This window comes from Callionymus lyra, chromosome 5, assembly GCF_982586985.1.
Source record: "Callionymus lyra chromosome 5, fCalLyr1.hap1.1, whole genome shotgun sequence".
In the NCBI taxonomy this organism is placed as follows: domain Eukaryota; kingdom Metazoa; phylum Chordata; class Actinopteri; order Syngnathiformes; family Callionymidae; genus Callionymus; species Callionymus lyra.
The window spans coordinates 21,341,369-21,366,089 of record NC_141822.1 but is presented as its reverse complement, the minus strand read 5'-3'; the positions used below and the strand labels follow the sequence as shown (position 1 = coordinate 21,366,089).

General features: G+C 38.2%; 2 protein-coding genes across 7 annotated transcripts in view; one reads left to right on the top strand and one right to left on the bottom strand.

Annotated features, from left to right (window-relative positions):
* Positions 1–1,983: 1,983 nt before the first annotated feature.
* LOC148079725 (receptor activity-modifying protein 1-like) lies at positions 1,984–8,227 on the bottom strand. 4 transcript variants are annotated; one of them, XM_087792539.1, is made up of 5 exons: positions 8,043–8,227; positions 6,868–6,935; positions 6,676–6,770; positions 5,458–5,596; positions 1,984–2,670 (listed from the first exon to the last, which is right to left on the bottom strand). In XM_087792539.1, exons 3-5 carry the CDS (start codon positions 6,728–6,730, stop codon positions 2,415–2,417), a joined length of 450 nt encoding a protein of 149 aa, XP_087648665.1. In that variant the 5' UTR covers positions 6,731–6,770; positions 6,868–6,935; positions 8,043–8,227; the 3' UTR covers positions 1,984–2,414. The 4 variants fall into 4 exon arrangements, with proteins under 4 accessions (XP_087648665.1, XP_087648661.1, XP_087648663.1 ...); XM_087792535.1 differs by having other exon boundaries at positions 6,676–6,935; XM_087792537.1 differs by lacking the exon at positions 6,868–6,935.
* A 4,488-nt stretch (positions 8,228–12,715) lies between these two features.
* The window catches only part of LOC148079724 (receptor tyrosine-protein kinase erbB-4-like), a 222,740-nt gene continuing 210,734 nt past the window's right edge, over positions 12,716–24,721 (top strand). For all 3 annotated transcript variants that reach the window (XM_087791381.1, XM_087791382.1, XM_087791380.1), the window contains exon 1: positions 12,716–12,997. In XM_087791381.1, the coding sequence (XP_087647507.1) occupies positions 12,934–12,997 (64 nt within the window). In that variant the 5' untranslated portion in view covers positions 12,716–12,933. The remainder of the gene's footprint in view (positions 12,998–24,721) is intronic.

The following is a 24,721-nucleotide window of genomic DNA, read 5'->3' as shown; positions in this document are numbered from 1 at the left end:
CCGTCTCCACGACACGGTTTCCAACAAGTTTCTGCGAGACTACTTCTGTTGTGTTCGCCATGTGTAATATTTTCTGTGTGATTGCAATATTAATGACTGCTGGTTAGTGACGCTCTCGCGTTCAGGCTGTTATCGTGGCGCAGCTTGCTGCAGATACCAAAGAAGCCCAGATATGAAGGATATTTGTGTGACAGCTTCAAATACAATTTGGAAATAAACTCAAGTGTCCTACAGTTCGTCTTCTCAAAATGAATGTGTGCAACCCAGGAAGGTTTTTTCATGTGTTTATACATGTTAATACAGTATACTGTATATATATATATTTTTTAAAGCATGCATATGTTTTAGAGACATACATGGGCAAGTTTTTCATTATTTATGTATTAATGTTTAATTTTTTTAATGTTCCTCCACACAAAGGATTGTATATACTAAAATATACTAAAATAAAAAAGTGAATGTTTACCTATCTTATTGGTTCTGTTCGACAAAAATGATTTCCTTCCTATTTTTTTTAAATGATTTTAGCTCATGCTATTAGACATGTTAATATACTTAGAAAACATTTAAAAATTATTCTAAGGCTCCTTTTAACCAGGATATTGAATTTTAGCGAGACAAAACTAAAACTGGAACAAATATATAAATAAATATGTTATTAAATGTATTTCATTGCAATATATATATTTACTTTTCATTATTACTTTTTGTCTTGCTATATATATATATATATATATATATATATATATATATATATTTTCCATTCAGAACTGATGTATTATAATGACATGCAGCAGGGTCAAGCCTGGCAGCATGGTGGGGTTTACTTCTCACTACACCCCCCACTCAGTCCTGATGCAAAAGCAAATCTGACAATCCATATTGATCAGTCAAATGTAAAGGTGTGAAGCTCATTGATTAAACAGGAGCTGTGGTTCTCACCTCACTCATATAATCACTGTGACGTTGCTGGTCTTGGCAGACGTGCTTTTCAAATGTCAAATTATTTAATCAACAAAGACAAATTAATACTTTTCTTGTCTGTTTAATGGCCCCATCCTATGACATGAGTATTGTTTAAGTGACGTTTTAAATATAGTTGTCATCTGTGGAAAAAAAAATGACAAGCAAAGACAAGAAAAAGCATCGAAAATTGTTTTATTCAGAAATCACGTTGATTTATCTATTTATGTGCAACGACTGCCATCTGCTGCCTAGGACTGAGAGACGCGTTTGTAATAACGTGCTTCGAGATATAAAAAAGGAATAACGCCTTTTACATTATGATTGGTTTGATATATTCTTTTTTATATATACTCACTATGTTTTTATTACACTGTACTGTACGTTTTGTTATACTTATATACTTGTATATACTGTATCTGCATGCAATCTTCTGTTCTTTAGCATTGCTGTGAAAATAATGACCATACATTTGTGAATAATTATAAATACAAAACCCCCTTTACTATAATAAGACATAATAAACTTGTTTTTACTCTAAAAAAAACAACAACTGCTTCACATATACAACTACCAGTAATTAGTAAATAAAACAAGGTAGTGCTCAGCCAAAAACATTGTATTCAACTTAATATCATACGTATTGATGTTAATATAGGGATCTTGTATCACAACACATACTATGTATGTATTTCAACTACCGCTTACGTTTGTTAAAATACTGACTTCGTGCGCCCTCTTGTGGTCAATTAAAGTGTCTTCTTGGACAAGAAACGTCCACGCGACTTATAAAACAACACTGTGTAAAACGACAGTTGATGTAAAATTTCATATGTGAATTACCTGATTTTTGTACTTGATTTTTTAATTTCAGATGTAAATGTTTACTACACTCATATAAGCAGTAAAACTACATCTTGTCAAATTTTGCACAAAACTTTCAATCACACTTTGAAGAGAGTTTGTTCAACATCAATGTAGGTAGAAGAAAAAATCAAAACAGAACATTGTTGTGTTTTATTTTATTGTTCATTTTTTCATTCAAGTTTGGTTCAACCACAAAGCCCTCCAACAATCTTCCCTATTGATTGATCTTCCGAGGTGATATCTTGGATCTTAATCATGAGTACACAACTAATACAAGCACTCAAGGCTTCTACTTTTACTCACGAGTAACAATGTCACTTCACGCCTGACAGTGTAGCAGAGGGAAAAAACTAAAACATCCCATCAAGTATTTTATACAATGTTCAGCATTTCAAAAACAAATTTGTACATAGATCCTAAAAGTTGCACAACAGGGTTACATCGTTCCTAATATATACAGTATCATTATCTTGAGATATTAAAAAAGGTAATCAATTAAACGTGTTGATGTTTTGTACATTTAAGGATGATATTCAATTATTTTGAATAAACATCCACATCTTATTTACAAAACGCCTTCAACTCTATAACACTCCTTCCGTGCGTTTACTCCTCCAGACCACCAGGGCCGTCATGAGCAAAGTGACCAGCACTGGTACGGCGATAAACGGTGCCAGGACTCCGATGGGAGGGTCTTGTAAGAGTCGCCCTGTCAGTGGGCAGTCTAGGAAGTAGTTGTTATGGATCTGGATGAAGAAGTTGTCCACGATCTCTCCCGGCCATACGCAGTTCATCTTTAAGGCGATCTGGTAGGTGCAGTTGGTCAACTCTTCATAGATCCTGGAGTCAGAAAAACAATCCAGTCAATATATGCCACATCGTAACTACAACGTAAGTATGTTTATTTGACATCAAATACAAAGACAACTAATCTTAACATAACAATTAGCTTGTTAGCTAAGCGAGTCTTCCTCCCATTTTTTAGTGTGATTTTGAGTCTTTTCAAAATTATATTAGACCTCTAAAAAAACACTGCAGTATGTTCCTTATTTTTGCAGAAAAAAATAGATATATCATATTTAACGATGAATTTATGTCATGACGTTTATACTTGCTTTATTTTTGTGTTTTTATTTTGTGCCCCTTCCCCCCACTTGTGTTAAATCGACCGGTTAAGGATGCCTGGTTGGATAAGCTTCCTGGTTACAGTCCGCAGTGTCAGATTGTCCTCATCTCCCTCCTGGATGTTTTCCCTACAGCTTGTCTTGTCAGCTATGGTATTTCTGTATGTGTCATGTCCCATGATTTTATTTTGACACGTATGTTTCTTTTGTTTTCCCAATGGTGCCTGTTGCTCTAACAGTAGCTGCAGTTCGTCAAACAATTACCACCTCAGCAGAAGAGCTTAAAGCCACCACTCCTGCAGCAACAGGCGCCAGATTTTGAGCCTACTTTTTGTCATTTTTTCCAGCTTCTGTTTGTTTTTCCTAATCAAACTAAACCCTAATCAAATTAAACCCTTTTTGATTAATTATGTTTCTGTCTCTTGTTTGGTTGTTTGCATCAGCACATTATCCAGTTCTTCTTTTAGGTTTATCCCTCTTTTTTTCATCGCATTATTTTCCTTCCTGTTTGGTGAAGCCTTTGCTCTTGGCTGTTTTGTGTAAAATAAATTCTCTTCTCCAGAACATTCATTTCTGGTTAAGAACGCACAAAAAAAATAGATAAAAAGGAAACGAGAAAAGTCAAGTTAATCACTTAATGTTGCCTTCAACAACATGCTTCTACTTCCCCTTTCCATTTTAAGCTAAACAGCTGCTTCTCCTTTTAGATTTTAAGCGAAGTGAATCATTATGATCTTATATAACATGTTTAGCAACATGTGGTCACAACTGAAGTTGCAAGTATAGTGTTGATTCATTTCTATCTTAACCACGATCTCAAGTGTTTACCGTCACATAGACATACCCGTTGCCTGGAAAACAGTCTAGAGTTCCCGGTCAGCTTATCGTGGCTAAGTATAACTGAAGGTTGCAGGGGGCAGGGGGGGGGAAGAGACACATGCCAATAATATGTTGTGACAAATGTGTGGACCTTGATTCTATGTGCCGGTCCAGACGACCCCCTTACAGAAATGCTATCATGTCAAGTCATTCCATCTTCTCTTACGCAACTCATTCCTTCCACGGTCATCATGACTAGAGTTGGAAGTACATGTCAAGATGTGCATCTTATGACGATAATCGGATTTGACTCGATATAAAATCGCAACCTTTGCTGTGTCTCAAATCGCATACTACTCTTAGTATACTAAAAGTTAGTATGCATCAGTTTAGTGTACGTACTAACTAGTACGCAAATTCTCCACGGATAGTATGTCTCAAATCAAACTCTGCTGCTACACACTAACAGGAAATCAGCTTCTTCTTCTACTTCTATTTAACGTTAGTTTCAACCAGCTGTTTGAACGCTATCGCCGACACCTGCTGGCAGCATGTTTTGCAACTTTGGAAAAAGAAATAAAGAAAAATTATGAGAATCTAAATATTCGCGAGATATTTAAGCTGGTATCAGCAGCGAAGACGTCTCATCCTTCTACTGCTGCTGAAAATACACCTGTAAGTATATGCATATATATGCATTTATATATGACATAACTTCCGTTTAAAACGTCACTAAGATGGCGGCTGTTTAGGGTGGTTAGTGTCCATCGAACCATGCTCAGTTTTGTGGGCGTGTTAGTACGCCAATTTAGTGTGCATGGCGCATTCAATTTCGCATACTAAGAATTGAGACGCACTAACGCACTAAAAATACTAACTTTGAGTACGCTAGTATGCAATTTGAGACACAGCACTTGTCTTCGGACCAACACCTTTTGTTTTTAGCTTTGGTTGCTAAGCTAATGTGTTCATGCTCATGCTTTTTCCACACTTGGAAAATATGGTTATCCCATTTGACACAGCTTCAGTTTACAATCCAAGCCTGACTGATTTATTAGAAGTTTTTATACTTATTCAAACTTATATCCTCCCTTAATTAACCCTTGTGTTATCTCAGGGTCAAGTTGACCCGAAAGGTCCGAAAGAAAATCTGTTTGTAGTATCCATTGTGTTCTATCTGGGTCCTCTGAGACCTCCACCACTGCATGTGTATTTCAGGCCTCCGGGTCACCTTGACCCTGAGATAACACAAGGGTTAAAGCAAAACCTAAGAACACTAGCGTCCACACTGACCCAAGGAACTCCTGGGCTAAAGGGGGGCTCCGGAAAGACTGAGGCAGACACCGGACAGGTAGATTTGAAGGAGGTGATGGAGACAGTGGAGCATAGATGAGGGTCTTTCGTTCTCTGGACTTCTTGGTGCTAGAGACAAAAAGAGTCCAGGTGGCCATCTTGGACTTTCATTTGTTTGGAATGTCAAACGCCTGCTGGAGGGCTTGTTGTCCAGGAGACTGGATGATGGTAATCGATCTGACTGAGGCATACTTCCAGGTCTTAAACGTCAGGAGACATCAAGAAGTTTTCTGATCTCTCTCTCTGGCACCAAAAGCTTCGCACTCACCTTTTCCCTGTAACTAATGTCCTAGTTTGAAAACCAAAGACACTTCTTGTGATGTAGACTTACAGAGTGGTGTCCGGCCAGCTGCACCACAGCCTCTGGTCCACAGCTGCCATGTCCAATCTGAATTTGACCAAACAGAGTTCATTGATAATCTTCTCGTAGAAGCCGTTGTGGCAGCCGTGCACTGACAGCAGGAGCTGAGCTGGAGAGAAACAAACACGGATATAAAACATATATGAAATCAATATCAGACCTAAAACTTCAGTTTTGATACTGAAGCATCACGACATTCGCTGAGGAGCTGTGGTTTGAGCAACTGTTGTTGGAACTTATAAATGAAACAAGTGGGGGTTTGTTTGGTGTTAGAATATGCCGACGCTGCAAAGAGATGTTTCTTCATGTTCCTCTGCATCAGCTCGAACACCAGACGATTCTCAATATGGCGTCCTATTTACTCAGCTGCTGGACTGCTGAGCCTGGACGTCACATGTATTTGTTGAAGGAGCAAAGTCTGGCAAAGACTACGAATGTTCAATTAATTCAAATGGTGGTAAGCAGAATTATATACGAACATCAGAAATATCCCTTTAATGTTTTCTATCTCTTATACATTAGTAGAAACACAGAGTGAAGGATGTGTGTAAAATTGTTCACACAGCTGATGTTATGAAGCACAGAGTTACTGTAGTTCATCTGAGTGAGGTTAAGGTCAGTGTGTTTACCAATATCGTTATAAAGGTTCATTTAATAAAATAATATTCTAATAAAGACACAAGTAGTTACTGAGATTCTGATTCAGTTTTTGTTTTAACAGATTGGTCTCTTAAATAAAAATCTTAAAACAATATTATACTTTATGTATCATCTGAATGTTATATATGGTTATGAATATAACATATATATATTAGCAGATCTAAACGGTACGGACAAGAACTCAAATGAACCAGTCTACTGGATATATGGATGATATGACTTGAATTTTGATAAAAAACATTAATTTAAATTAAGTGCAACATGGAGCATTGCAGCAGACATTTTATTTGAAGTAGAATACAAAAAAGAATATAATTTTTTTCTTCTTTCATAATCTGCTTTTGGATTCTTTGCTGATATTACTGGCATTTTGTTTCCTTAAATGTTATAAAAGTTACTCTGATGTCGAAATGCAAAATTGATTGAGTGCATAGTTTAAGTTGACAAACACTAATAATGATGATATTAATAAATACAAAACTTAAGAGCTTTATTTAATATTTCAATATACAAACTGCAGACACTCACCACTGATCAGCAGCAGAAGTCCAGTTTTCACGAGCGACATGCTTCTCTGTTCCATTCTGGCAGGAAGTCAACTCCTACACTTCCAAAGATCTTCGCTGCAGAAACATGTGCAGAAGTGTTTTTAAAATCGTAATCGTACTGAAGAACCACGACACTGAGTCCGAGGTGACGGACCACACGGCGATCCTTGACCTCTCACAGTTGAGTGCGCCTTATCGCGCAGGAACGCTGTCATCTGATTCCCGCTCTGTCCTGGGCGGCTGACGGAGGACAACACAATGTCAGCGGCCAAAATTAGCTCTGGTGCTAAAGACAGCACTGGACTCAGACTCAGAGACACTTTTAACGCTCGAACTGTTGAAGGGAAACTCTGGTGTTGTTGTATATCATTAGTCTTGGAATAACATTGCAAGTATGACTTCTTTATTTACAGATGGAAACTTTAAAATGGTCTAAAATTAATTAAATGATTTAACACTGGCTGAAATATCCGTCCTGGTGTTCAAGTTTAAGGTCTGAATAAAAGCAAAAGAAAAGATGAATAAGAAATGACAAATTAAAAATAAAAATAAAAAACAGAAGAAAGAGGGGGATGAGAGACAAGAGTAAATTCAGAAGGATTTTTCTTAAAATTGTCGAAAGGAAATTAAATGCAAAACAAATAGACAAATACAATACAAGTTAGTATTTTTAGTGCGTCTCAATTCTTAGTGTGCGAAATTTAGTGCGCCATGCACACTAAATTGGCGTACTAACACGCCCACAAAACTGAGCATGGTTCGATGGACACTAACCACCCTAAACAGCCGCCATCTTAGTGACGTTTTAAACGGAAGTTATGTCATATATAAATACATATATATGCATATACTTACAGGTGTATTTTCCGCAGCAGTAGAAGGATGACACGTCTTCGCTGCTGATACCAGCTTAAATATCTTGCGATTATTTAGATTCTCATCTTTTTCTTTATTTCTTTTTCCAAAGTTGCAAAACGTGCTGCCAGCAGGTGTCGTCGATAGCGTTCAAACAGCTGGTTGCAACATCATTAAATATAAGTAGAGTAGTAGTAGCTGTCGTGTGATTTCCGGTTAGTGTGTAGCAGCAGTGTTTGATTTGAGACGTACTATCTGTGGAGAATTTGCGTACTAGTTAGTACGTACACTAAACTGATGCATACTAACTTCTAGTATACTAAGAGTAGTATGCGATTTGAGACACAGCACAACTCTGACAATAACGATTTTCTGGTGGAACTTTTCCTTATCGGGTGATTCTGGATTAAAAGAACCACCAACCAAAAGTGACATAATTTCTTAAGCAGCAAATCGGATCATCTCCACTTCTTAACATATACAAGGACATACGTGATGTTAGCAGCTTGTTCTCTTCTACTCCAGAGTGATCCCTCCTTCAGCGACAAATGATGCTGACAATGTGGAGTCGGCCGAGGAGCCACGTTGAGCACACATCGGGTCCTCCTGCTGAGATGAAGAGATTATGAAGATACTGTCGCATGCAGAGCAGCTGTCAAGGAAACTACAGCAGTGTGATCATGATAACGGAAGAATGTTGTGTTGTGAGTGACTTCCTTGACACATGCCACTTCCTGTCCTGGCTTCCTGAAGTATTTTATATTAAAGAAAAAATATTTATTTGTTACATATTAGCTCTTTTTCCAAGTTAGAATCACTTGTTTTCATTTTTAATGAGTCCAGGAAAGTCCATTCATGAGTGTTTTTGATTCAAATTACTTGTATCTTGTCGGGGAAGGAGACAGAGAGGGAGGAGTAAGGTAAGGTAAGGTAAAACTTTATTCAGGATCAACCAATCAGAGTGATTCACCTGCTGAGGGTCATTAGCTCCCCCTGTCAGTTCAGGTGTTGCGATCATGTGATCAGATGTTTGGAAGTGATGTTTTTCCTGGAACTCTACACAGTCCGGTTGCAAAAATTTGGAACCTTCTGGACAAACATGACCTGGAAGATGATGGACAGTCTTCCACTTCTGTAAGTTTAAGCTATATAGTTGGTCCAGTGATGCACTTGAAAATAATTCTAAAGAACATGAATATACGAACATGTACTAGAAGCACATCATAAATACAATTGTAGTAAATAGAAGAGTATTCTTGTGGTATAATTAAGGTATACTTCGTTAAAATTAAATATGGACTAGCTCTATATAAATGATTTTATTGTTGTATACTTTTATAAACGTAAAATATATTTCAAGTTTTCCCCAAATAGTACACTTTTTCTTGCATTCAATATAGTATATTAAAAAACATGTTTAAGCAATTTGACAACCGCAAAAAAAAAATCACGTTTGTTTGAATACTGCCTGCATATGACGTTCCTCCTAGCAAGTAAATAAAATGAAACCCCATATAGAAGCAGTTACCAAGTAAATCCACTAGAGAGAAGCAGAGGATTTGAAAAATGATTGTCAACTTTTCTATTTTGGAACCTCCATGAATTAACCTGACGATTCATTCCCCTCGAATAATAAGATCTTATCTTTGCTCGTCGCTACTCAAGATTCGTACAATGAACGACTGAATGAATTTATTATATGTATTGTTGGAAAAACACTGTTTATTGTGGTTTAATATTGTAAGTTTAAAATGTGAAGTGGATAGAGTGGCATTGACACAATCTATCCATGATGTTTATCCAATATCATATGTATTCATTCCATCCACTGTGTACTCTTGTTTAATTTTTTTTAAAAACCTGCAACCAATACTGATCTTTTCTGGATCTGTTGAAGACGGTTCTACGTACTTCTGGGATTATTATATCCCTTCACAAGCTGACCAGTCTGTCCTTAACTATGACCTCAATTACAGAGCAATTATTGCTTCAGTGGAATCGCACCAGTGACCTCGTATGAACAGGGCAGACCATTAGCCAGCCCGGCTGACTTCTGGATCAATGAAACTGCCTTGACACTGTTAACGTTACAAGAAGATAACTGTTATTTTTAGTTTCTGTTAAAGTCTGTTACAGACAAATATTGAAGCAAAGATCTTGATGGAACAGTGTGTTAAGATCCAATCATATTGTATTAAGATAGAAAAGAAAATATGTCATAATAAAAAAACAACAACTGGAAAAGCAACTGGAAAAAAAAGAACAAGATACTATTAAATTAAATATCAAATGTTCATATTAAAGGTCATCATTAAAACTGGAGCACATATCTACTAGTTTAATCAGACATACCAGAAAAAAATGAAGGAAATACACATGGAAATCAGAAAATAATACTTGTTTCTGTTAGTCTTGATGGTAGTAAACTGTCCAGGAACAAGAAAATTCAACTCAAGATTAAAAGGACAACATTTCAAGATCATGTTACACAACCGGGCTGTTTGTGTCTTTAGATTGGCTGATGGTCAGTGGAATATGTGTGATGGTGGTTGCTCTGTGATGATTGTGGATGTATATAATTGTAATGAAAGCACATTTTCATGAAGGTTTGTTGTCATATAAGCCATTTGTTCCCTCTTGTCTGGGCCATACATAAGATATTTCAATGACTCCTCATGTTATTTTAAACAATAGCATTAAAAAAATCCACATACAAGGGGCTTTCAAAATGTCAAGTGGCTTATATGAAAAATTTTCTCCGCCGATCCAGCTTCGTTTTTCTATAGCGAGGTCACATGATTACATGTTTCATCACAGATAGTTTGTAATGTAAATATACGACCTCCGCCACTGTCAGCCAACCATTATTCCTGATATAAGGTTTTGATTGAGCCACAGGGACAGGATCTGAACTTACTTTTACAAAGCAGCTATCACGTAACATTTTATTCACTTTTGTGAATTAATTTTTGCAAATAATCTTCAAAAAAAGTACTACAGAATAAACAAACATGATTCTTGTATCAATAAAGTGAATGTCTCTAAAAATATTAAATATTATATTATATTATATTAAATAAATATTCATTTGTTTTAACAGCAAAAATACTGAATGATAAACAGAAATTTCCCAAAATGATTAGTAAAACTTAAATTAAACGAATTAAAGAACTAATGGTTGTCCTGAAGCATTAATTATTATTATTTATTATTAAACATTATTACATTTAGAAAAATTCTGCGCTACATTCAAGGGAAAACGTGCTTTGCTGGCCTTGATTTTTGAATGGTTCCGTTGATTTAAAAGGCTGGACATGCTGCTGCTTCATTTGATTTCGTCAGCCCCTTGAATTAAAAAACGGATGTTTACTGGTTAGAGTTTGGCACAGCAGGGATTAGCTGTACCTGTCGGGCATTAGGTCGGTTATTTGGTTTGTTTACGGCATATAATTTAGTGATTCGGTTCAAGAATCTAGACCGTTAACCAAACACAGGGACAAGTTATTGAAAAGATTGCCATAGCTAACTTCCTGTGGTTTTGGTTGTATTGATAAGTGCGATGTTTCGTCATTTCTAGCTCATGTTAGCAAGTGCAGAACACCAGTGCTTTTACAAATAACGTACAACAGAAATAACTGTTCCCATGAAGGCTAAGCAAAAACAAAGAGTCACCTTCCGTTCAACAAATGGAGAGAAATTAAATTTCTGTTCATGGGACTTGGACACATAGAAAATGTAGTTTTAAATTCTTAATTTCTTATTCTCAAATGCAAGATTACACTGATTTATTGGTAGACGGAAATGATGTGCAACATCATTGAACCTGTCGTACCGCTATGGTAACCTTTCCTGAACCGGTCTATTGCTCTGATTCTGGACATGTATCGAGCCAAATATCGCTGATGGAGTCACCGCACCAACCATCGCCATGGTGTTGACATTGGTTAAGCATAATATAACTGTCAGAGGTTGGACTCCTTGTTCACAGACACACCCACGAATCAGAACTAAAATGCTGCGCAACATAATGGGGGCGTCATAGCTCAAATAGTGGTTAAGTTTTGGCCTGAGAAGTTGCTGGTTCTATCCCCCGGCTTTGGATGAGGTTGTTGAGTCCTCAAGCAACACACTTGATTCCTCCTGATGTTTCCGCTGGCACACTGCGTCGCAGCCTACTCCCATCAGCCAGCACTTTTTGTGCTGAAAATGCATATAGAAAAGTGCAATAAAAATAGTACAGATTTACCATGAAAGATTCCAAATAGCTCATTTAATAAGACCCTTTTACAGACTAGAGTATTTCGATGACGCTCCTGATGTTTCAGCTGGCACACTGCGTCGCAGCCTACTCCCATCAGCCAGCACTTTTGGTGCTGAAAATGCATAGAAAAGTGCAATAAAAGTAGTACAGATTTACTATGAAAGATTCCAGCTAGCTCATTTTATAAGACCCTTTTACAGACTAGAGTATTTCGATGATGCTCCTGATGTTTCAGCTGGCATGCTGCGTCGCAGCCTCCTCCCATCAGCCAGCACTTTTGGTGCTGAAAATGCATAGAAAAGTGCAATAAAAGTAGTACAGATTTACTATGAAAGATTCCAGCTAGCTCATTTTACAAGACCTTTTAACTGACTAGAGTATTTCGATTTTAAGAATTTTTATTTATCGACGCTTTTTCCTGATTTTTTTTTTATTTTTTGGGATATTTCACATTATTTTGTATATTATTGAATATCATAAAACTCTTCAAAATCAAAACATTTGCTCCTAAATAATAAAAAGGATCAAATGACCACCTTGATGCCTCAGGTCATCTGAACTTTCAGTTCAAACACTTTGGAACGTTTAAAAAAAAGAAGAAAAAAGGTAACTTGCTGAGGATGGAGGTATCCCTGTGCCAAAAAAAAGTGAGATTCTTGAGTGCCCCAGGTACAGTTTTTTGCCAGTGCCCGGGACAGCCTGAGGAGACTTGACGGGCAGCCAGAGGCGCTGAAGTGAAGTCTGTGTAATGCGAAAATAATAGCCTTCTTCAAGTGTTTCGTGTGGCCGTTTCCACAGAACGCGGGGTAGCTGTCGATCACGCGCAGGAGGCGGGCATTGACCATAGACCACAACCATCAACACCCCCCTCCACCACCCACCTCCCACTTCCCAGCAGCACCCACCGGCTCCATGGCAGAGTGAGACTCTCATAGTGTCCGCGTCTGGATCCAGGAGCGCTCCGGTCACTTCAACCATCTCTCCGCTGCGCACACGAGCTTTCAGAGAAGATCCCCGACACCAGTGGACACTTCTTTTATCTTTGAATAATTTGTGGGATACCTTTTTGTCGGACATGTGAGTGAACAAGACGAGACTCTTCCCTCGTTTCTTCCACTGAAGATGAAGTTCTCCGTCTGCGTAATCGCGACTTTGCTGGTGTTTCGCACGAGCGCAGCGCAGTCAGGTGAGTGTCAGGATGCTCCATGTTCACCCTTCGATCATAGTGTGACCCTAAAACACATGCATTCCATCCATTCACAGTGAGGGGTCACTTTTACCCTGTTCTTGGTTCGCTTTGTGAACGTATGTGCAGGTGAATGAGAGCCATTCTTCACAATCCCAGGACCTCTGATGTCAAACTCTTGGATAAAAATCACTTTATTTCTCCTATAATAGCGCTGCTGGTCATTTTATATGTATGTGACCCTAAACCAGTGTCTTTATAGTCCATCAAACACAATGGAATCACTTGATTTTCTTTAGATTTGTGAAGAAATTAATGTTTGAAGTAACTTTTTGTCACCATTTGAGCGATATTTAAATAATATCTGCCCTGCATTATACTTGTAAGACATACACAAACTGTTGACAAACATGCTGGTAAATGCTAGAATCGAGGCTCGTGGTCACACATTATATTCAGCCTAAATCATTTTACATGTAGCATGATGGTACATTGATGAGACTGAAGTAAACGAGCTTTTTTGACTGAGTAGATATCATGGATTTATTTATTTAATTTAAACGAACATAGCTTGTATCTAAGACTGTGTACCATTATACGTATATTTTAATCCATATCAGATAATTTCATGCATAATATTTGAAGGTTTACATGAAACTAATGCCATAAATGTGTTTATACTTATATTAGTCTGAACAGTAATTTCTGTTGACTTATAATTTCTGGACTCTAAAAATATGTGTTGAAATGTCATATAAGGTAACATTGGCTGAAATGGGGTGCTTTTTTGGTGGGGGTTTATGACACTTCAAGCGGTACGATTATGCAGAACTGGACTCCACAAACACAGCCACACTGTGAAGGTGCAAAATGAAATGCTTATCAACTGGAGTGGATGGACAGGCAGCGTTAATGGCGATGTGCTTTTGTTTATTCCAAGTGCATACAGACTTGATATTTGTGATGCAAATTGGGTGGAAGAATCTGAGGTATGCCACTTGGGAAGTTGATTGTTTGGACGAGTGAGTTGTGGATGTTTGCGGAGAACCATGTGCACGTCAGAGGATTGCTAGAAACCAACAACATGTTAGAATGTTGATCAAAGATAATACGAGTGAAATGGTAATCCTCCAAATTGGCTTCCTTTCTCTAATTTTTCACTCGAGTCGGAGGAGTTAACAGACAGGCAGTCAAAATGGTCATCAGTAAACGTCTTTCAAAACAACGCACAGGGAATATGAAGCCTCCAGGCTTGAGCAAATCCTCAATTTATTCCATTGTTGTAAAGTATTGTGTTGCTTAAACCACAAGAGAACAAAATGATCACTGAAACACACAAACAACAAAAGACAAACGTCAATCAGCTCAGCTGAATAAAATAATACAATAAAGCTGTCCATAACTGTTTTATAAATACCATAACATTTAAACATTTTGTGTTTAACTGTTTAAAACACTACTAATTGTGCTCTTTGTGCTTCTATTGATGCCCTTGTGCCATTTATAAAAGATCACCTTATCTTAAATTAATAATTCAATGTGTAAAAAATATCTATATAGCACCCTTTAATTGTGACGTCACTTCCTCAACACTATAATAATTGAATTTATTAAATTGCAGTCATGTGTTGCCACAGCAAGTCATCCTCCCTCAACATGATTCTTAGTTATTTTACTTACAAAATGGTGTGTTTACTGAATAAATATAATTTAATCTTGAAATTTGGACAAATGTGAAATAAAATGGTGCTTACTTCTAAAATTATACTTCCATCACCAAGTTGTCTGTTGTTGCAGTTATGTGTCTTAAATATTTCTTAAACACAACTGTATAAATTGTGCTCAATAAATAATGTCATATGTATTTATAACAAATATACCAATGTGAAACGCAATGAAAAGAATATATAACTGTAGTTATGCTTGTAGAAGAGGCCCACCAGTGCCATACAATGAAAGGAGAGTGCACTTGTGCTGGTCAGTGAATAGGACATGTGCACGCTGGCCCAGCACTCACAAAAACACGTCTATGATTTCATGGTGAACCGGTGTCGTCTCGCTCTCACTGGTGGATTACATCACCTCCACACATCCTCTACAGCGACGAACATTTCCTCAGTGGTTCTCATGCTGTCTCGCCTCTCTTATTAAAGACGGTTGACGACATCACAGCATCCAACGTAAGCAGGATAAACAAGCCTTTTATCTGTGTCCACTGAGGACGACAGCTTTACTCGGAAAGAACTGTTTTTGCTTTCAACACCACCGCTCACTCTGTTTATCATTTTTAATATTTCCCGCTTGGAGAGCTTTTTTTTTTTTTGTCAACAGATATAGCCCAAAATGTCTGCATGTGTGTGAGAGACTTCTGAAGCCTCATCTGTGGGAAGGATTGGGTGGATCAGGAGCTGGTTGGACGCGGGCATCAGATCGGGGGGTCACCCCTCAGCTGGCACACACACTGCTGGCTGAGACTTTGTGGGAGATTGGAAGGAAATGAGAATTCATTACAAGCTAATTAAGAATTTTTCTTTTTGATAGGATCAGTCTAGAACCAAAGTTTCTCATTTGATAGATGAGCCTGGTGATGGAATTCAATCTCACTTGAAATTAGTCAACGTTGCTATCTGGAGCTAATATCAAAACCCTGAACTCATTTTGTTTCTCAAATGTGTTCATTCAAAATGACAGCCCGGCTCCAAGTCCCAACTCAGTCGTCCTTTTCGGCACCCTCAATCGAATGCCTTACATCATAGTGTCTACTGGCTCCAAGATGATACCAGAGAGAAAAGAGGGGGAAAAAAAAATCAACAAAAAGTTTGAAATGAATGTAAAAAACAATGGGGTTACTTTTAACTTATCTTTTGCTGTAGCTATCTTTATATTTAAAATTCCTGCTTTAATGATGATTTTGAATCACTGACAATTTAAATATATATATATACAAATATATGAAAACTGCAGTATTGCATATAAACCTCGCTGAAGTTTGTTTTAAAAAGGGTCTGAAGAAAAGGAAAACAATAGAAGGGACTTAAATAGAAAGATGTAATTTAAAAAAAATAAAAACTAGATTTATTTGACAGGTTCTTCTGCCCCCTTGACCTCGACCTGATCAAGTTGCCCTCCACCCTAAAACCTCCCTTGATTCTTGAGAAGTCTTTACTAACGGTTTAAAAAATATAAATAGATTCAGCAAGTTTTAAAAAATGTCCTTATTCAAGTATTTGTCTGGCGCTTACTGTTGATCATTTTCCCTAAAATAACGTGTAAATTAAATGAAAAGTGGTTCATACACTATAAACTTTTTTTGGCTTGGTAGATCCGAGTATCAAAACATGCTTAGTCTTTCATTGCCATATGTTGATAATGTAGCTTTTGAAGGAAACCAACAAAGGCAGTAAACATCGGATGGATTTTTCACTTGATAGCTAGTTTTATTTTGCAATGGAATTTTTTTTTTTCTGTAAGAAAACAGCTTGGAGTGGAAATTACTCAAGATTTGTAATTATTTGTAATTATTATTATTCGGGAACTGCTATCAAAGTAAGGGTAGTATCGGTACCAGTATCGAAAATGATCCATCGATCGATACCAAGATCTGTTTAACAATATACTGTAAAAGGTGAAGAACAAACCTGCAAGTGTCAATCTCTAAAATGTCCGAACCCCGTAAAAAAATAACTTTTCTAAAATGCATATTTTATTCAACAAAAATGTTCAAATCAATTATAATTTTCAATATATATATATAACGGGTAGGATTACATTACGGGATTCTCAATATTCAAAAAGGAAATGAAACCCCCTTATTTTTAACCACTTTAGTCCACCTTAATAAATTAAAACATCTTTCATTAGTCGCTGCTTGACAGGATCCGTGACATCTGTGTAAACATAAAGTTACATTGCCTGGATCGGCTCTTCGCATCGGACCCTTTTTCATCGATACCTGGTCCAACTTTGAGAGTCTGGATTGGACCCAAGCCAACATCAGATCAGTGCATTACAAGTCAATGAAAAACAAAAGTTTGTCTATTCCAGGGGTCACCTACTTCAATTTCAGTTTATTCATCTGCCACTGGGAGCTACTTCAAGGACGCTCAGTTTGGTGGGGCAACAAGAGATGAAACTTGAATTAAAACATAATAAGATGGTTATTGTATGGGTAAAACAAACTCCTTTGGTGTCTGGGGGCACCATGTTGGTGTCTGGGGGCACCATGTTGGTGTCTGGTGGCACCATGTTGGTGACCCCTGGTCTATTCTAAAGTAGTATTTAGAAAATGAAACCATTTTCATAATGTGCTTCATTGAGGGTGTTGGGGGCACAGAGGTGATGCCTGGCTGTGTGATGCGTCGGGTGATGCGGGGCTTTTCCCAGGCTCAAGACAGCATTGCGCCGCTTCTCATGGTCCTCTCCCTCTGAATCAGCAGTCTGATTGTTATCTGCACAAAGAATTCGCTGTTCTTGTCGGATCCCACATCTCGCTTCCTTTTTTTTTTTTTTTCCTCTCTCCCTGCAGACGTCAAAAGGCCTGATTCCCCGACATTTAGTTTGGCTTGCCAGGCGTCACAGACAAGCTTCTGTTGTCTCTGCTGGTGCATGCCGCTCAAATATTTACATGCAGACTCACAACTGCACAGCATGGGAAGGAAAACATCAATTCCTCTCATCTGATTACTGTGACGATGGGAGCGAAGCACTGACTTTATTGGCGTCTGTTAATCACCCCTCTCTGACTTCTCAATGGACGTTTTGAGTCCCTGTGAGGAGCATGATAGCTTTGGTCACGCTGGGAGATCCGCTGCCAGCTCCAGTTCCCGGCGAGAGTCAGATTTGACCAATCCTGTGTCGGAATCTTGGCAACGGCGTTCCTCTTTCATAACGGTGACAGCGAGCGGCGCACGGGTGCAGCGTGAATAGCCGTGAACCCCTAAACCTACATTAACGCTGAGAAGGTCTTCATGCTCGCTCCGAGCACTGGCTCGTTTGAAAGTGAAAGGAAAAAGGAAAGACTTATTTCCTCCCTCTGCTCCGTTTCTTCGAGACCACTGGAGGGTTTGTTCGGTCTGCCACTTGTAATTCCACTCAGAGAGAAATGCCTCCGTCCTGCGACAGAGGGACTTTCTGCACATAAGAGCGTCCACACAAACATGAGAAGCAAGGAAACCACAGTTCGATGTCACACGAGCACAAAACTTTCGCTTGGTTCAGCCGGCCAGTAAGTTTGTCCAAAATCCTCTCCACACACCCACTCCGGTGCTCACCATTGATACCCTCTCTATTGCTGAGCTTTTGTTTATTTTCTCCTTTTCAGTGTATTGTTCCCCCTTTGCTTCTTTTCCTTATCACCTCTTTATTCCTTTTATTCTCCCTCCCTGACGCCTTCTTTAAGGAGCTGCTTGGCTCTTACCCTACACGTGTGGAATTCAAAAGCTTTTTTGTGAAGAGACTGTTTGGATCATTATTTGTTAAAATATTTTTTTAATAAAATGCACAATATTTGCATTTTTGTAAATTTCAAATGTTATTTTGCCTGCTCAAATCTAACCAAACTGGGCGTGTATGACTTCAAGTTTCAAGCGCCATCTCATTCCTTCCATAGCAACAATAATAATAATTGTAATACCTCTATATAGTTGAGAATATTTGCAGAAATGTCCGATTACTTCTACAAAACTAGGTCTAGTAATCTTCCTAAATAATGGTTATGGAATATTTGACGCACCTTCAGGGGATTACGATGAGTCATTTGGATCTGTTTTACTACAACTAGTCTTTTCATATGCCCTTCTGTCTTGTCTACTTCCTCTCGTTCTACTGACCTGGTTTCCTTGATCTGTGTCACCTGTTTATTTGTCTCACCTAATCTCTGTTATCCTCGATTGTGCTTTATTTGAAACTCTCATGGCTCTGTGACATCTAGTTGGTGTATCGATCTATTATAGTTTTGTCAAGTGTCCAATCAGTATAGTTATCTTTTTGCTGTATAAAGCAGTTTACACTTTAACCTGTTTCTGCGTATGCTTTTGTGTTCCCTACCTATAGTCCTGACGACAGAAAACAACGCCAAACTGTGCTATGCAATATTTTCATTTGCTGTACCTCTCACTATTTTTATCTGTCATTTACATTTTCATTTCTCAGAAAGACATTTGTCTCATCAGAGTTCATCGGGATACATCTGTCATCCGTTGCGTTATTAGAGAATATGGACTATAAAGGGAACTTAACAGACAAAATAAACATCTCCATTTAAATAATGGTAAAAAACTTCTAGATGAGTGAATAAAAGCTCAACTTAATCTTGGTTAATGGAGAAGTTTTCATTGATCTTCAGATGGATTATTAAAGCAGAGATTATAGCAGAGATAACAGCGTCTCCTTCATGCGTCAACATTAGTGGCGGCTGAGCTATGAGAATCTCATATAGATGGAAGTGTAGGACCTTTGACGTCATGAAAGTTATGCAGCGGAGCTGACGTCAAGTGTGCACATTCCTCAAGCGAGAGAGAGATTCTTAAAAACCTTTCATGAGTCATACGTCTCAATAAAGTGTTGCCTGATGTTCATATCCTTTTTATCTTAAGAAAGGATTAGTAGCCAACTGCTTTGTTTCTGCTGCAGGAAACATTATACAGCACCTTTGTGGATAATTTCCTAAAAATTTGTATCTACCACTTTACTCGCGCTCAAAATATTGTGTCAAAGAAGACATGATCATCTACTCAGACGGTCATTCACAAGCCCACACGTGACTTGTGTCACTTCCCTCTGAGTTCCTGTTGCTGTCACTTTAAAGATCCTTGTTAGTGACACCGCAGCATATTTCGTTGAATATTCATGCAGAGGTCAGGATTAGATGGAGACGGAGCAGCCAGTGGATTATGTTCTAATTCATACGTGCTAGTTAAGAGTGTTCGATGGATTAGAAAGATTCCAAATCTGACTTTGTGAAGGTTGACGGATAAGAGCTCAAGTTAAGCTGCTCGTACACTAACCTTTTTATAATACTGTTGTTTACATCACTGCTGGAGTTGAAATGCAAACACTCAGGTGTTACAAAAGTACTTTCTCGACACTCGCTTCTTGTTGGTTAGATCTAGAAAAGTAGAGTCGGAGTTAATTGAGGCAAAGTTGGAAAGCATTTCTGACGACCCATTTATGTGTTACAAATAGTTTGTATAATATACTTATAATATTTTATATTTTGTCATTTAATTAATGAAAAATGCCATTTGTTTTCTAAAATAAGTTAGTGTTTCACCATTTCACTTTATTTTGCTTTGCTTAAATACTATTACATTTTAATGTATGTATTTATTATCCTTTAAACTATATCTTAAATATACATGTATGTGATGTTCTACTTCATTGTTAACATTGTTGTATTCATAAATAATTAAAGTTATTTTGAGGCAAGACTTATCTCTTATACTATTAATGTTCTTCAGTATATGAAACCTTTTAGCCAACATTTTTATGAAGCAAATCCAATTGTGTCCTCACCGCAAAAGCATGGTTCTATAATTACAAAACAAGTTTTGAAGACGTAGTCTGACATTTCTGCGTCAGTCAGTCAGATTCTTATCTGTATAGGTTTCTTGGCAGCACAGCGACAAATCTCTCCGATCATCATCACGTTCCGTGGCATTCAATTTGCTCAGATTCACGCTTATTTTTCAGTATTTTCACTTGTATCGACAATGGAAGTCAATGAGATGGTGCTGGATGCTTCCACTGCTGATTATTTTTAACCCGAATATTACGTATATTTGCATAAAAACATTCCATAACATACTTTGAACCAATAAATGGTCCAAACAGTAGGTCAATAATAACCTGTCAAACATATGTGTTGCAGAAATAACTTGCCATGACGGAGACAAAATAATCCCCCAAACGGGTCTAAATTTTCCCCCAAATAAACATTTTATTAACTGAAATGTTTAAACGTGGTCGCCTTCAAAAGTTTGTACCTTTACGAGCTGTGGGAGAAATAAGATGTAGCGTACATTGCAAGGGCGTGTGTGGCATTGTTTCTCACAGTAACTCCGGTCTGACATTTAGAAGTGTCGTTCCTCATTACTGCTTTCCCTCGCTTGGATGCAGAATAACATGTGCTAGTGTGCGTTTGTGTGTCTGTGTGGGTGCATTTGTGTGGAGGGAATCATGTAAATGGCTTCAAAATCTGGGGATAATGCACTTTATTAAAAAGAAACAACCACCTGTTCATTCATTGAAGTTATTCAAATCCCGTCATCTGTTACATTTTAATGTGCTATCACTGAGGTGCAGATTCAGATGAGATTACTAATAAATGGGAAAACAAGTGTTGTTGGCTTTTTGCAACAAAATAGCAATTTTTCAGGTTACATTACCTCTTCAAACTCAATACGAGTTCTAAGGTACTATATTTAGATACTTAATTTCAAAACGAAATGTTTTCGTTTGGTTTATTGCTTGATTAAAGCCATAATCTGTAAATTCTTAAAAGGTGCTTCTGGCTCCATCTAGTGTCGGAATAGTGTATCTGCAAGTTTTTGCCAATGTTATATTTCTTAACCAAACGAGAGAGAGAGATTTATGTTGCGTCTATTTTTGGTTTTATCTTCAAAATGTTCCAGTACTGTCCCGGTACACTGTCTCTTACCCAGCACTGTTTAACAGTTAAGTGTTCACGTGACGCTCACAGTAGTCAACAAGCGCTACATATTAGCAAAGATGACAGTGAAGAACATTGTTTAATTCATGCCGATAAAGCTTTACTGATTCATGACACTTCAAACCCAAAGCATCATAACAGAAACATGGAACAACAACCACAGCCAGCCTTCAATCAGCAGCTACGTCACATCAAGATTATATCAATGATCGACACACAATAATGCAGCCCGGACCACCAGCCCGGACCACCAGCCCGAAGTGCCACCATCCTCTTTCACTCCCAGGAATGAGAACCGTGTGGAGTCAACCGTCCCTCTGGAGTGACATATTGACAATTTAAAGAAACCATTATGAAGAAAAAGGCAGTATAAAGAGCTGTTGCATCACAGACAGATAACAGAATAAATGCCTTTCGTAAGGAAATAAAAGTCTCATTACACTGTAGCTACAGCCGCGACACACACACACACACACATGCATCACTAATAACCTCATAGAAGGAAAATTACAGTTACTCAAGTAGTTCATGGACTGGTGACAAATCCTTTAACGCTTGTGACAGATTCGCCTCAGGGTTGCCATAACTTTCTTAACTATGTCCCGCTTTTCTTGAAAAGTACTTGCAAATGGCTTCGATAGTAAATCTGCAACCAAGTTAATTACTTCTTCAGCCATTGTGGGTTATAAATAAACACATTAACATTATATTTCTGTTCTTTCAGCTCTCAACAAGTTGGTTGCTGTAGCTAGCTAGCGTGCTGTCTGATTATCCAATCAAAGGACGGGATTTCTCTGACGTCACCGTACGCCTTCATGTTGGTTGTGGCGTCGTCAACTCAAAATCTGATCGGTTGAAGCGTCAGTCAAATCGACACCTTTGTTACAAATAATGGCTGAACTGTGATCGGATGAATACTCTTATGAATATTTAGGTTTGGAAGCAGTGCGACCAGGAGGAGGCTATGAAAGGAGACGGATAGACCATTTTGGAATGATTATTAGCTATTCATGCAAAATATAATGATACATTTCCACTATTTTAATCAAAATAAGTCCGTAATTCTGATATTTCATAGGCCAGCAGAGACGGCCTCGCAGGTCCGGGGCGACCCACCACCGGCCAAATGTTATCGCCGTAACTGTGGAAGTGATTTTGCTGCTGCTCCATGTTTAATTGTTGTGTGTATGTGTGTAGTTGTGGAACACTGTCCTTTTTTTAAATGGCCCCTCCTGCAGTGGTGACCTGTAATAAATGAGCGTGTGCGAGGAAGTGGCAGATGTGACAGCTGACTGGGGACGGAGGGAATACAGCGAGAAGGGAGTGTGTGTGTGCGAGTGTGTGTGTGTGGTTTGGTGTGTGTGTGTGTGGAGGGGAAGACAAAGGGAGGTACAGGAGGTGGCGAGTCTCGGCAGAGAGATAAGGAAGGAGCATGAGATGATTAAGAAGAGACAATGTAGAACGAGAGGAAGTGATTGTACGTTCAACAATACCTTGATCAGAGGTGGAGTCACTGCCTCGTCCTCTTATCACAGTTCAACCGTTCCATAACTGATGTGTCCCCCCCTTGCAGCCCCTGCAGAAACATCTCCCGTGCCTTCTCGTGTTTGAAGAGACATAAAACAAACTGACCGAGCTTCAGTGTGTGTGTGTGTGTGAAAGGACAGACGGTTGGTCTGTGTATGCAATACAGGGCATCTGTTCATTCATTTGTCTGCAGCAAAAAGGGTCAAAAGCACAGTCTAGCACCGGAGTGGCCCGAAAAAAACACCGTACGCCGTTTTCCGGAAACACAGCCAGTGATCGCCGTTGGCAAGGTGAGCCTCCCTCGCAGTGTGTCGTTTGTAAGATGGAAGTCAGTTCAATGGAGGCGGCGGGGAGGCCAAAGAGGTAGCCCCGTTTCATGACAACAGAAGACAGAACGTGTGCGCCATCGCCGCGTGTGTGTGTGTGTGTGTGTGTGTCCAGAAGAGGTTAAGGTGGAGTGAGGGCGACAGTGTGTTATCTCTGAGGAGAACAGCCATCACTGCCGCTGAACACTCCAATTAATCAACTCTGGCCACACAGGAATTTCAAGTGTTTGCGCGTGTTAATGTGCGCGGCAGCAGGTTTGCAGTCATGTATGTCGAGTCACGGCAAAGTGTGTCAGCAGCACCTGTGGAGAGGAGAGCAGACCAGCCCGTCTGGTTTAGGTGCTCCAATTGAAGGACAATCATGTTCATGTAATGAACTAAAACATCTTTAAAGTTCTACATAACCAACAGAAAAATGTGTTTAACCAAACCAACTTAACAATTTCTGACCTCGAGATTTGAGCCTTTAAAAAGTACATTTTAAAGAGAGCAATGTGTGTCTATTTTTGTGCTACCTTGTACGTCATACAGGTTGAACCAATATATGTAGAAATAAAGCTCAAATGAAAAGAAAATGAAAAGTAAATAACCCTCAAATGTACAAGAGTGAAGGTGAGGAGAGAATTGAGTAAGTTCAGGTGGATGATGGGTCTCACAGTTGCTGAAAAAAGCTGAAATATTTAATATATTGTCATTTATTACATATTAAATATGGCATATATTTGATTGAAATTGGACAGTTTAATTTTTCTGCCTCCTTTTGTAACTGTTACAAAAAGAGGCACTGAAATTCTGAAAATCTCATTTACTTGTTTGTTTCATTTACTCTTGTTCTTTTTCTTTGTTCTTGTTCTTATTTTATTTTGATTTATTTTTTATGAAGAATTGCTGTATTTGCTGTGGCTATTGGAAAAAAACAATTTCCCGAAGGAGACCTCCTGCTCAATAAAGTTCTACCTTATCTTACCTTACCTTACCTTACTTGGTATGTAATGCATATTGTTAAAATTTAACCAAAGTTGGATCCAATTGAATTTTCAGGGGGGGGGTTTATTGCCTTGTCTTCATCAAAATAAAACTCATTTAACGATTATTCTTTTTATTTTGGGGGGTCTTCCTCACCCCCTTACAACCAATAAAAGAACAGAAATTCTAAAAATTTCCATTTGTTTGTTGTAGATATGGTTCATATTTCATCAAAAA

What these genes read in the sequence shown, in the direction of transcription:
- LOC148079725 (XM_087792535.1), bottom strand. Translation starts at nt 6,730, where the DNA reads ATGGAACAGAGAAGCATGTCGCTCGTGAAAACTGGACTTCTGCTGCTG. An exon ending in ACTTCTGCTGCTGATCAGTG is followed by an intron (nt 5,597 to 6,675) that starts GTGAGTGTCTGC and finishes GTTTCTCTCCAG; the next exon opens with CTCAGCTCCTGCTGTCAGTG. An exon ending in AGCTGGCCGGACACCACTCT is followed by an intron (nt 2,671 to 5,457) that starts GTAAGTCTACAT and finishes TTCTGACTCCAG; the next exon opens with GATCTATGAAGAGTTGACCA.